The 14,489-nt window shown below is 38.7% G+C and overlaps 1 protein-coding gene across 1 annotated transcript; it reads right to left on the bottom strand.

Moving 5' to 3' along the window:
* Positions 1 to 1,170: 1,170 nt before the first annotated feature.
* LOC103708098 (DHHC-type zinc finger family protein) lies at positions 1,171 to 10,261 on the bottom strand. The gene is made up of 5 exons (XM_008792875.5): positions 9,770 to 10,261; positions 6,504 to 6,686; positions 2,648 to 2,944; positions 2,063 to 2,296; positions 1,171 to 1,963 (listed from the first exon to the last, which is right to left on the bottom strand). The coding sequence occupies exons 1-5, from the start codon at positions 9,869 to 9,871 to the stop codon at positions 1,442 to 1,444; spliced, it is 1,338 nt and encodes a 445-aa protein (XP_008791097.1). The 5' UTR covers positions 9,872 to 10,261; the 3' UTR covers positions 1,171 to 1,441.
* Between the last annotated feature and the right edge of the window lie 4,228 nt (positions 10,262 to 14,489).

Here is a 14,489-nt window from a genome sequence, read left to right as displayed (position 1 = left end):
ATATTGGGCCCAAGCCCTGCCCAGCTCACATTTGAACCAACATATATGATAAAAGTTTCCACTTAATAACTGAGGTCATGCTGAAATCAAACTACTCTAAGTTAGCTTTAAGACTTCTTTTCTTCGATTATAAATAAACAACATATAAGAAATCCTCTTATCCATCTCTTTGATCATGAGCATGAGATACAAAAGTTGCTTCAATAATTCACATGTAATTGGAGGGATAACCCTAAAGTGACTACTAATTACTGTTTATAGCCTCGGTTTATGTATATCAAAAATTCATCGTATCCTGTGGCAAGGGGGATCAGTGTCTTGTAGAAATTAGTGCAAAAAAATTTTAGGGGGAGGGCGTATGAGGAGACCCATAGTATTACTCTTATTTTTGTATCAAAAAAGAAATATTGGAAGTTGGAAATATTATATGCACAATATACAAAAATTTAAATGTATGTGTATACGGTGACAGCTATATTCTGTACAGAAATTAATAGTCCACCATTAATATCATTTAGATAATGTAATATTACAATTGAAGGTGAAAAATAATCTCTTTTTTTTTTAAGAAATACCTTTGCTTCATTCACCAAAAGTATATGTCACTTACCAGTTTTAAAGATTATTAGTTCAAAAAATTTTATTTGTTGACTTTGGAATCAATTAGTTTTCTCATCGAATAGTATTTATTATCATCATTTTAACTTTTACTATATCATCCACCATTCTGAGTTCTGCTCAACAGAAGAACTCATAGGCAGTTAGGGTTCAGTCACTTTTTCCTATTTAACTACTTCAAACCAACTGTTCATGCTTAACAGAGAGAGCTCTAAATTACCTGCAGCCAAAACCCAACTGACTGGTGAAAGGTTAACTGGCTTGTAGTGCCAAATCACAGGCAGCGAATTCTAGTTAACTGGGATCTACTTTTTCAAATGATCAGTCATAATGGCTTCATGAACTTAAAATACATGTAGTGCAATGGTTAGAATTCTCTCTTTCATGCAGCAAGCAACAGAGCTCATCTTCTTTTCAAGAATCGTTTCTACTGCATTCTGCCAGCTTTCACCAAAAGCACGGTCCAATTGCAATTACCATAGCTATTGATAAGCTTGCCTCATTCAGAAGACCAATTAGTTGAAATTAGTACACCATACATCGACCACCCAATCAAACAAGAGCCCTGTTTTAATAATTTTGCGCCTTAAAATCATGACATTTAAGACCATCTAGAACCAGAACGACAACTAGAGAACGAACTGGAAGAAATAAGGGAACCAAACAAGATTTTCAGGAACACAATGTCCACAGCATTGAATAATATAGTGGCTCCACTACTCCATTGCAACAGGGAAAAAAGAAAGAAAATTGCGTCAACTAAGTGCATGACTTGAATCCTTCAAATTTCGATCTCTTCATCTCGTGTTAACTTCTCAAAAACTTACAGGCTTCCAGTGTTCGTGCTGCCACTGCGACCACCAGCACTTGCTCTATTTGATTCCCCGACGCCTGCTGCCAGAGCCAGGATATCGGGCGATAGTTCCCAGTTCCCGCTCCTCCCCCAACTGGACCGCCTTGAGTGCACAGCAGAACGCCCTGCTTCCAAGCCCTCTGATGGAAGATCCTTATGTATACCAGGGGGTGCATCAGCAATCCCACCATCCTTATCCTCAGACACATCATTGTCCAGCCCTGCTTCCAGGTCACCGACACCTAACCCTGCTTCGTTCCAAGCCATAGCCTTCCTACCCACGTCAAGATCCCCTTTGCCCATGTTTGGACTAACAAATCCTCCACCCACTGACCTTGCCTGAGAAGCCTGCTCTCGTGGTACCCTCGCTCGAAATTTGTTCTTGGAGGGAGGGATGCTTGAGAAGAAGATCTCTTTAAAGTTCTCCACAACTCCTTGGTTATATGGGTTAGCTCGCCGATCATAACGGTATCTGAAATTCTCATAGGTTGTCTGCCAGAGCAGCAAGAAAGATTGAATAGAACTATTATAACATATTCACTGGTTGGCACCATTGACTTTAGGCGTATTGTACAAAAGTAAACCAATTACCTGGTTGGTGCTGATTAGATATAAATGGAAGGCAGAAAGGCCGCCAACAAACCACACTGAGATGAAGGTGTAGATTAGAAGAACAATGGAAGCTGGTGTCTTGGTCATTGCCCTCCATACATTGGTTTGTTGATCATCCATAATTTTTTTGATATACACCGAGCAGAACCCGAAAACATAGATGCAGAGCAGAGTAGTCGAGAAGACAAACATAAAAAAGAATCTGTAATTGCGCTGCACCAAAGAAAACAAGTAATTAGCAAGAGTGTATATCACAAACACAAGACTAGCAATTGAACAGGACTTTCAACTTTTCTTGCAGGAATCATGGCAATAGAAGTGCTAATTTCTGTAATGTGTCATAAAGCATCGCCTTTGAAAGAATTCAATCTGCAATAAATAACAGTTCAAATGATTTGAACTGATGTTTGTTATATTATATAATGGTTTTTAGTAGGTTCCTCCAAAAATTTCCATTTTGTATGTATTCCAACTCTTTGTCCTACTCTGATATATTTATCATGTGCATAAGAGCAGCAAGTCATGCTTTAGATGAAGATTGTCTTAAACATTAATATGCCTTACAAGTCCAATGCATTGCCCAACCCATGGGCAATGGTGGTCAAACCGTTCAACGCAATTATTGCAGATTGAGCAGTGTGAACAGCGAGGAGGCCGATACAGCATGCAGGTATCACAATATTTAATCTTTACTGTGATCCCATTGATGATTACATCCCTTGTTCGAGGCAAACGCAACTGTGGAGTTTGGCTGCCCCCAACTTCAGTGTTCTCATTATAGACTTCTGGTTCTGGAGGATGCACATTACGAGGTAATATACCTGGATCTCTTCCAGAGGTGAGAAGAAGAAGAACTAAATCCTGAAACAAATAAAGCTTAGTTTTCAGTTTTTACATCATAAAAAGAGAAAGAGCAAGATCATTGACATGATGGATTTTTTTTTGGGGAAAAGATCAGTATTTTATATTTTTCAAATCCCATATACAAACAATATCGAGATCCTGGGGAAGACATGAGGTTCTTTGACAGATATAGCCAATAAAATGCTTTTAAAGATTTAATCATGACTGGGTTCATGAGGAAGTCCATATCAATTCCACATTTGCATCGCACAGGAATTCTTTAAGGAATGCTATAATACTAATGCAACTGTTAAGAAACATGATAGAATTAAATAGTTCATTAGCACATAATGGAGGACACAAGCCACAAATTTAATTAACCAAGTTCTGGATTGTTCTCCATATCTGTAGAACATGGACCAAGATTTGCAGTCTCGGTACTGAACTCTGTACCAGTACCATTCTATTACAGTGTCGATACGTGGTATGGTACAAGATGGCAAGGCGTACCGAGTGTCAATATGGTACGAGACTACGTACTGGTTAGGTATCGGTACAATATGATACACCTTGTATGGTATAGTATATCTGCTACAGTACGGTGCCAATCAATACGGCAAACCTTGACACAAACCAACCTATAGATTGCAGAATAATCAGCACAAAGGATGAAAAAGACATGAAGGCCCTAATCTAAGTATATGGAATGTTGTGATATATCAACATGAATGACACCAGATGAACGGTACTATTTTGATATTCAAAACTTGTTGCTATACTTATTTCTTGGAACAAGCAGGGGAAAAAAGCATAAACTATGATCTCTGTGTTCATAAAGTACTAGAAATCACAATCTTAGATGAAAGATTCATTTTTTTTGCAAACCATATTCATAAGATTTTTTTTTTCTTGGGTCCATGTTTACACCAGATGGAGATTAGATATCATACAGTGGCAGATTGTGATCTTGCAAAGCCTAGTATAACAAGCTCTCCAGCAAAAGATGCTCTAGGGGCCCTAAACAGTTAAAAGTCAAAATTTGTTGAATGAAAGCTAATAAAAGGGAACAAATATATAAAGACGCAAGAGGCATATTCCAACTGCTACAAACATTTCAGTATGTCAAAGGATATAGAAGTCTATCAGGTAATTATAACCAATATAAACAGCTCCATGATCTAAAATGGTTTGTATAATATGACAACTTCTAAGTTTTCTTATGTGTCCTTACACTTTTCTGGTACACAATTTGTTTTTAGCGCACAGGCATTGAGTTTTACAGAAAATGACTATAGGCACAACTAAATTCGTGAAATAATTTATGTCATACTGAAAAAGACAAGGATAAGGTCCATTTTGCGATGGAATGACTTTTTTTTTAAACAAACCCAAAACTTCCCTCCATCCTTGCATGCCCATGTGTGCATGAACTTGAGTACATGGCAAAGCATCAACAAGGAAGCTTGAACTATGCAAACCTGTTTTTACTGAACAAGTGTCTTAGGCATTTACTGCAATCAGATCATTCAATGATAAGAGGAAATGCATATAGATTAAACTTTACAAATTGTCACAGGAATGCTAGTGCATCTTCTGGGAATAGAAGGATCATCTCGATGCAAGAAGCTTATAAGAATGGTACGGGCTTGTCCAGCATGTGAAGAGAATGCATTTAAATAATTTGAGAGCAAGCAGATAGAAAGGAAAATGGAATAGGAAAAATATTAAGCCATAATGAACCCTAATTCCTCATTTTAGCATTTTTTTTCCTTTCCTTGATCCTCCAGCATTCAAAGAGAGACCGGATAGACCTCTTGTAGTCCGACAAAGACCTTTTTTGGAAAAACTTCAAAGTTTCAACCAAGTAGACTTGTATAGCGTGAGTTTATTGTTGTTTAAATATGCAGAGTTTGTGTTAACCTTCATAAGAACCACAATAATACGAAACTACAATGTCTTAACCTTTTGGAAAGTCATGCAAACTGCATGGTAAACAATTATTAAGTATGAAATTTATAATATCTTGAAAATTTTGCAAAGCTATATGCTCACTCCTATATATCCACACTAACCTGTTCTTTCATATATTGCAGAGGCGCCTCGAGTTATTTGAATTTTCGCAGGTGAATTCATACATCTTTCTGAGAATCATAATATGCTCAAATTTATTTGATCCCCCGCCCCACCCAAATAAATAAATAAATAAATAAAGAAGTCACAAAGTTGAAAACATGAATTTAAAAAATTGATGGACTTACACAATAATAGGATTCATCATGAAAACTAGAACAAAAATCACCATCATAGAAACAAATACTAATGACAATGAGATGCTACTTTTTTAATGTATTTGTGAAATTCATGCTTATTAGTTTCAAGTATTCTAAGAACAAATAGGATTCTTACTTCAAGAAGCCTATATAATGAAATGAATTATTGAAGACAACATCAAGATCAACCAATTCATAAACCTAAAACAGAAATAAAAGTATGCACAAATTAATGAAAATCATAAGAAAATTTTTTTTTCCCATATCCACTAGCCTTATAGCCGATTGCATGCTTAAGTGATACCTGACTTTCATTTATGATTTTGTGCCTGCAAGAAGCAAAGAGCTCATTTTTTCCTTTAGGAAGCTGTTAAAGAAATATATATGTCATAGCCCCTTACGTGTGCCACCTACGGTAAAGAACAGTGGGCCGGCATGGTTTGAAACAGTCACCCCATGGCCTGGTTTGAAAAATTTTAATTCCTTCAATGCCACATGGGTGTGCATGTGTGTGTGGGTGGGGGAGAGTGAGAGGGGGCGTGGGTGGTGGTGGAGGGTTCATTTTGGTTTGTGACTCTGTGCTGCTCAACATGGTTGGTATTGGTTTCTGCTGGTCACTGTTTAGAGCATTTCTATCAAGTAGAAACTGACCCCTCTAATATGGGTTTGCCTGTATTTACTGATACATGTTGCCAAAGGCCCTCGAATAGGGGCCTACTTGTGTAATAGTACCACTAAAAGTTTTTATGCATATACTAATGTCAAAATCAATACTATTAATAAATGTTAATCCACACATGACGAGTCATAAGAACCTCAAAAGTCAGTATGAATTGACTTTGGTTAACCAAGTGCTTTTTGCCATGCATTAATACTTCTGCTTGTAGTTAAATTATATTCACTTTATACTCAGTTCTCCAGCAAAACTAAAGATTGCTCAAAGGGAATGACCAAGCAGCCAATGCAATTAGCTTCTTTTAACAGAAAGCAAAATCCACTACATATTTGAACCATCTAATGACAAGCATAACCTTTGAGAAAAATAGAAATATCCAGCTCACATAATGTACACAAACATGATATAAGATTTCCCTCACAAGTAAAAACAATTATAAGCCTTCATACATCAGCCTACAGACTACACTTTGCGAATTAATCACATGGACATAAAATGCATGCTTCCTACTAATGAGCATTTATAATAAACTGAACCTAACAAGACAGAAAAATAGTAACCCATTGAAAAAACGGGCAAGGAGGAGGAGGAAGAATGACAGAGAGAAAGAGAGAAGACAAACAGCACTTACATATAGTGTGAATGCAACAGCAATCACCATTACTGATATCCCAAGATTATAGGAAAAATCATTCATCAGTTTTCTGGCAACAAATATGCAAAATACTGAGACAGGAGCGACAATGAGGATTATGGTCAGAAACAGTGATCTCACATCAGGTCCAAATATAAACCTCCCTTGAAGAAAAAATATCTGCACAGCATGTGATCAACAAGATTAAAAATAAACTTGAATAAGTACAAAAGGCATTGCAGGCTCTTAATAGAGATTAGCAAAATGTTCTAATAATGCATTACTGCAGAGATCTAGTAATGTCTATGTAGTAACTAGAGATATTAAAAAGAGACCCAAGTATTATCCTTTTTCTTTTTGTTTATTCAAGATTTTGTCAGAACAACAATGATATAAACATATCGAGTCCATCACAACAACAGATAATATAATCCTCCAAACAAGGAGGACAAAATGAATCATTATTGCTGTGAACAAACAAATTCGATAATGAATGAATTAATATGCATTGGTATTAAAGAAGGAAATACATATTTAACATTGAAGCTAGAGTAAAAGAAAAATTAATATCAGGGAAGGTATTGGAGATCCACCACTTACGGGAAAGTGGTGAAGAATGGTTCAGATGGCATGGAAATGGACAATTAAGAGAAATGGAGGCCCTTATAAGGAAAGGCATCTAAACAATACATAAAGGTCTGTGGGGGAAATCCACCTAGAAAATCTGGACTTTAAGTTGCATGGAACGGTTTGGAAATTCTAGAACTGAGAATATTGTAGCCTTGGTAGGAACAAGTAACAAAAAAGGCTCATAAAATAAACCCCAAAAAACAGGCTTCTTGCCTAAGGCTTCATGGTTATGGCATGGCTTGACCTGATCATCGCACTTACTACACAATTGTATTACCATTTTTCATCTTCTAATTGGTTTGAAAAACTTAAGTGATGGTTGAAACATCAAGAAGATTTCACTTGCTGCACATTTTTGCATGACCGCTTAATTAAGCTACCAAGATATAATGGGCATGCACCAGTTCATACAACCCACTGACCACCACTTTTTTTAATGAGGCATAAGGTATATGTTAAAATTCCTTAATAACTATTTCAGCCTAGCATATCAGCTTGGTGCATGGTAGAGGACAAAAGTTGTTTCATGAACATCATATGTACAAAATTTACTGTTTCACAATGGTGCAGACCAAGGACGGTGGAACTGTCCAGAACCGAGCGGTTCCAGCCGATCCGAGCCGTACTAGTGGCTGACCGATATGGTTCCGGCAACAGAAACGAGACTTATTATCGAAGCTGGAGAAGGAGAAGGAAAGAGAGAGCGAGTAGGGGAGGGAGGGAGAAGGAGAGGTAGGAACGCCGGCGGAGGCCGCGGCCGTTTTTTCTATTTCCAACGAAATAAAGGTCCGGCTGCGGCTTTAAAAAATTTCGCAATTTTTAAGTGAAGTCGGCAAGCTATTTGCCGACTTCACTTAAAAATCCCAAATTTTTTAAAGTCGCAGCTGCTTCCTCTGTTTCAAACGAAACAGGAGAAGTGGCCACGACCTCGCTTCCCGCAGCCTTTGCCGGCGTCCACCACTCTCCTCTGGCCTCCCACTCCCCCCTTCTCTCTCTCTTTTTCTCTCTCATGGTACCGTCCCTCTCTCCGTACAGGCCCGGCATGGCCCGTATCGAGTCGTGCCGCCGAAGAACCGGTATCAGTTCCTCCGACCTTAGTGCAGACCTACTACCACAAGAAAAGTTGGTCCAATATACTAAAGATCAAAAGATAAACATTTGGAGAATGCTATAAGTTGGTTGCTTCCATGCTGGAACTTCACTTAAGGCATTTTTTATTTCGTTTGGCCGCCTACCACCAAACCAAACATGCCTTAAGTGAAGTTCCACATTGGAAGAAACCTTCACCTATTTCATAGCAAACATCGTCAGAACTTTAACTTTTCTCAATATTAAAATTCAAAAACCTTTCAGCAACCATGCGAACATTGAATTTGTTTCAATCATTTTAAACTTGTGAATGATGGAGTTTTCCCATAATGTCATGCAAATTAGTTTTGAACTTTCAATCACAACTTTCTAGAATTAGAAATACCATTTTGCCTGCAGAAGCATGGAAACAACCTTTCCGAACATGGCGGCAAGGCTGCATATATTTGACCCTCCTCAGATCCGGCAACGGTGAGAGCCTCGTGCACAGAAACACCCCTATTCTATATGTAGAAGCCGCAATAGGATTATAATGAACTGACAAATTGAGAAAAGATGTTTTGATTGGAAGGTTTTTGTAATCCAACCACATGTCATATGATTTCCACATACTGCGAAACTAACACTCAATAGCATGCAATCCCATCTATCTCTCCCTTTAGCCCTCTCTATTATTCCCTTACATCATTGCATGAGACAAACCCAAGAACAGAGACATTTCTCTATGTCTATTCCTATTTCAGAGAAGAATTTTTCGATTGACTAAATGCTATTGGTATGAAGTGTCATCAGTCTCTTCTTATGCACACAGGACAGGATTTGACAGCTGATGATTGATTATTGCACTAGAAGGGGCCTGAACTATTTGAAGGGCAGCATCACAAATGTGCCCTCATTACCCAGGCTCTCTCTAAACCATCTCATCGTTCTTGTATTTACCTTTTATGTAGTTATAAATTTGTTGAATTTATTCTTTAAATCCTCTTCTTCATTTAGCGATTTATGTATTTTTGAGATTAAATACCACAAAATCCCTCTAATATTATCATTCATTTCTACCACCTTGTTCATTGATGTTAATAGTTGCTGCCTTTTCTATTTTTCCTATTTGTATCTAATTATTTCTTTACTTTTTTGTCCTGCCACTTTGACAAGGGACTAGCTTTATCCTTCTTGTAGCTATACCTCCTTTTCCCAGTCTCTTTCATTTAATAAGAATGTCTCAATCAATGCACGGAACTAAATGAAGAAACAAACAGAACAGGCATCAGATTGACGCATCATAGTCCATAAAACAAAAGACACAAAAATAAAATTAGAAAAAAAAACCATTTTTTTCCATTGAATCAAACTACATAAGTAGATTCCTTTAGTTGGCCAGTTCTTCCAAGAGTTAGCATTAGAAACAAGGAAGTGCAAAGTAAAAAAAAACAATCAAATTTGGATATATCTTATCACATCCTAAATCCCCAAATCCTGATTTCCGAATATAGCAAACAGTAGATCCTCAGAAAGAAGTCACGGAGGGAATGAACACCACTTACGTTGCTGCCTTTCCAGACCTCGTAAACCCTTGGCATCTCCACGTCCGCCTCCGTCGCCATAGCGGCGGGAGTCGATCCCCGAGGAGGCGGGGCCACGTACATTCCCCCTCTTCGCCGCCGCCCAAACCTACTTCCCTCACACACACGAAGAACTAGATCCTCCAATCACGACCGGGAAGCAAAGATGGTGGCTAAGCACCGTCTTCCATGGGTTCAAATTCCTCGCCACCACGGCCTCCAGCCTCCACTCCCTTGCTAGATCCAACAGATAGAGAGGCCGACCAGACTCTCGCGATCTCCGCCGCCGCGCGAGCTCCCGGCCACGCGGTGCTCCGGCAAGTAGAGATCTCCTCGCCGGCGCAGATTTCGGCGGTCTCCGTCGTCGTCGCCCCAACCTTCGCTTTTGCCTCGCCGACGGCACCGTGATGGGTAGGAACCGGAAAGGAAAAATGGAAGCTTTTAGATGAGACTACGGAGAGTGGATATGCCCAAACGGGAACGTGGCAACTACTTATTGGAGGAACGTTCGTGTTGCCTGAGCTGGGTCGTACTCCGGATCGATCTCCCAGTTCGACTCCGCGAGTCCCCACCAAGTCCCTTCTTATGTACTGAGTGTCTGAGTCTACTGTCCATAACTCCAGTCCAACGAGAACGCGTTTCCTGTCTCCGCTAACAAGGGGAAACGAATGGCGTTTCCCATGTACTCGCCTTCTTTCTCCTATCCCCGCTAAGCCCTTCTCATGCACCGACCATAACTCCAGTCCAACGAGAACGCGTTTCCCCGCCCACTGACAACGGGAAACGGGCTCATAAGAGATGAGAAGCATTTTAGTAATCACGTGATATTGACGCCCCATTTGTTGATTTCGGCAGCCGGCGGACATTTCCGGCAGAGCTGACTGAAAGAATGCGGCGTGGATGACTACTTTTGCTTTAAAAAGATTTGTTTTTTTCCCCTTTTCTTTTGGATTATGTTGACTGCGCTTTTATCCATCGTGTGTGTGAACCGTCGTTTTCAAAAAAAAAAAAAAAAAAAAGCAACTTGATGCGAAAGAATGATGATGCTACCTTTTCTTCTTTTTTTTTTTGTGGAATAGGGAAGGTCTTAGGGACAGGAGCTGCGCCTTTCGTGCGAAAAATGATGCACCTTTTCTTTTTTTCGCACGCATCCACCACCGTTGGATTGCAGGGGAGTACCAAGAATCACCACTGCTTTGAGCATGGACAGACCCGGTGGAGAACGGACTTCACTTTTTTTTCTTTTCTTTTTTTTGAAGTGAGAGTGTTTTTGTTCAGGGTTGAATTGGCGCGCAAAAAAGGATTCACGTTCCACCGCTGGATCGCTTAACGGTTGATTCGGAATGTCGAAATCTGTACCTTGAGATCTGTGCCGAGCGCGGTCCGACAGGCCACCTCAGTTTTGGGCAGCAAAAAAGGCGGGGACCAAAGACATGAATTAACGGGATGGGTTGTCGTCCCTTTAGTTTCTCCCTCTCAACCATCCACATTAAATGAGGTTTCCAAACGAAAGGCTGAGTAAACGAACGAGCACTCGCTCCATCGAAGAATTATTCCAACTAGAAGGTTGAATATTCCGGTCTACATCTAAGTTAGTTTACAAGAGCACAAAATAATTTAGAAGAGTAGTGGCTAGAGCCGCATCACCTATGCGAGAAATGTTTTGGGCGTGGACCACATCCTCCTCGAAAGAAACTCGGCCACGGTGATCGAGTGAATCAAAGGTCGAAGATGCGGCGCTGGCTCTTAGATGAGTGTGATCTCTATCAGATCACATATGTCTACAGAAAGGTGAATAGTATTACTGACTGGATGGCCTTCTTCGCAGCTTAGAAGACTTCATCTAGACAGACACATTAAGCAAGAAATATTGGGAATGACACGGACGCATGCATAGGATATGGGAGATTGCATAAAAGTGCCAAGGATTAAACTAAGAGTGAGATGGAAGTGTCTTACTGCTAGTCAAACAGTTTAAAAAGAAAGGTGGAGACCCAGTGACTTGCAAGAATGGCACAATGATTTCAAGGACATGCCATTGTGGATCATAGAACACCATTGTCAACTGTAGGAAGCTTATGCCCTTTGAAGACTAGTTCTTCATCCTTTTTCTTTATTAATTTAGAGAGGGACAAACCTGCTTGATCTCCATCTTCTTCTGCTATTGCTTTTGGTTCTGAGGGAAATACGTTTTTCTTATTATAGAGATAACTCAAATTTGTAGCTTTGAGATTACCCTCGGGGATTTTTTTTTTGAGCTACCGTTTTTCTTAGAGGAAAATTTTCTAAACTTATGTTGGAAGCTCACTGCTTAGTCCAATTTTCTGTCACCACCTAGAGCTCACACGTCCCTCTCATTATTTCAAGTATTCAGAGCCCAATAGGCATACTCTTCTCAGTTTTGAGTATAATATTTGGAACTAGTGAAGGTTCAAGACCATCCGAAGCTCTTGTCACCATCCAAAGCTCAAAAACCCCTCATTATTTCAAGTGCTTAGAGCCACAATGGGCACTACTCTTAAGTTTTAATCTTGTTTAGTGGGAAGTTGGGGACACTATAAGACAATGGGTGGTCTCAAGTCCTCAAATTCTTCATGCTTCTGTACTTTGATTGTTTAAAAATCTTATTCAAGGCTCTTGCCCCCCTCCCATTGCTAGCACAAATGGGACAAAACAACAATTGGATGGCTTCTTCTACTATTGGGCATGTTTGTTTGGCTTCTTTAGAAATTTCTCGTTTTTCTAAATGGCAGTTTATTTCTTTATAATTATCATCCTGAACCATCTTCTAGTGTGCAATGGTTAGAGCTGGTCAGAAGGCATGGCTTTAGTCTCTAACATTTCAATGGATTCACTTTGTGATGATTTTGTCCGATTAATATTTGAAATAGAATGCAATTGATATTCATAGTCGGATAGAAATTATGGATATACTTAATATTCAATCTGTATCTGTATCTGTTGAGAATAAATATAGATATACTTAATATCCAATTCACATCTGTGTCATTTAGAACAAATATGGATATGCTTAATATTTGATTTATATTTGTATCCATTTAGAACAAATTTGGATATTTAATATTTATTTAATATCCGTATCCATGTCCATTAAAAAATATGGATACAAATATGGTTATTGATACCCAATCCATATCCATGCCATTTTTAGCCCTTCTCATGAAGCGACTCCGGATTTTGAAGCCAGGTGTTCATTCCCTTGCCCTCTCTCTTTTTTGTCGGTTTTTTTTTATCTCAATTTTTACAGAAATCTAAAGAAGACATTCTAGAAAGAATGGGCTGCTTTAGTTGAATATATATTGAGATTCTATTCTCGTGTAAATTAGAAGCACATACTGCTAAGATTTGAGATATGTACGATATTTCAATGATTCTTTTTGTTTTTTGATTTTTTCCCTCTACCATAAAACTTCAGAATATGAAAAATTTCAAGGATCTTTTTGGATTTTTGTTACATCTCTGGTAAAGTAGCATTGGTCCTGTGATGGGTGGTGTTGTTCTCGTAAACCTGCATCTCGTTTCCGGCGTGCATGCTAGCCTCCTAGTGACACTTTTCCATCAAAAGAGTGTTCTATAGAGCTCGTTTGGTTTGCGGGAAAAAAGGGGGGAAAGTGTGGTCAACGAGAAGGTGATGAGATGGCTCTTATTTGGTTGTAGTTTTCAAATGAGAGAGAAGGGAAAGTTGTATTCCCATGGGAATATGATTCCCACATTTCATGGAAAAGTCTTTCCCATAAGGCGGGAATCACTTCATTTTTACTTTTTCCCAAAAAGTCTCTTCAGCATTAAAGAAGCATTAAAGAGGCATTAAGAACTTAATTTTTATTAAGGGCATAATAGGAATTATACATAACTTTCCTAGGAAAGTGAATGGCCAACCAAACATAAGTACTTTTAAAATTTGTCACTTTTTCATGGTCAACCAAACATGCCAAAAATACTTTCCTAGGCATCCTCTTCCTATGAATTTGTTTCTTAGGAATCATATTTGTAGGAGGGAAAATGCTTCCTACGAACCAAACGAGCCCATAGTGTTACCATGAACTTATTGTCCAACAACCCTAAATATTTCTCTTCCTCAGGCTGAGGATACCTAAAGATGAATGTTGACAGATGTACTTTCCCCTGCCATACAAGTGTGTGGCCGTGCTCTTTGTTTTACCATTGTTAAGGGAAGTGAAATATTCCTATTTCTTTTTATCTTATGTCTGCAACCATATTTACTTTGTCTGGGTTTTTAATTCTACCCAATTTCTTGCTCTTGCTTACGAATTTGTGTTTCCAGATATTTAAGCAGATTTTGCTGTGTTTTTGTTTCGAAGTTTATCGCTGTATCTGAAAATTGAAGCAATGGTTAGTCTATCATTTTTCTTTTTAATCAAACGTTCTTATAATTTATACAAATTAGTGTTTGCATCTGGTAATGATCAGTACCTTGTGAATTAATGAAATAAGAAAAGGTAAAAGTTAGCATATGTGATAGTTTAATGTCTATGCATATCTGTTTAAAAGGGCTATCTGATGTTGAAGGAACACATAAAAACATAGGCTATCATGGAGGAAGAAGACTCAGCCACCATTATAGAGAAGATTCAGAAGGTTCGCCAATTAGATAGCTAGTCACTCAAACAGTACTCTATGAATACAGAAGGAAGAGCAGACTAGAGCTCATTTTGTTTTC

The sequence above is a fragment of the Phoenix dactylifera genome, chromosome 4 (genome assembly GCF_051530095.1).
Source record: "Phoenix dactylifera cultivar Ajwa chromosome 4, Ajwa_hap1_PhDact_Kaust_v1.1, whole genome shotgun sequence".
In the NCBI taxonomy this organism is placed as follows: Eukaryota; Viridiplantae; Streptophyta; class Magnoliopsida; order Arecales; family Arecaceae; genus Phoenix; species Phoenix dactylifera.
Note: the sequence above shows the minus strand (reverse complement) of the source record. Positions and strands in the feature narration are given on the sequence as shown.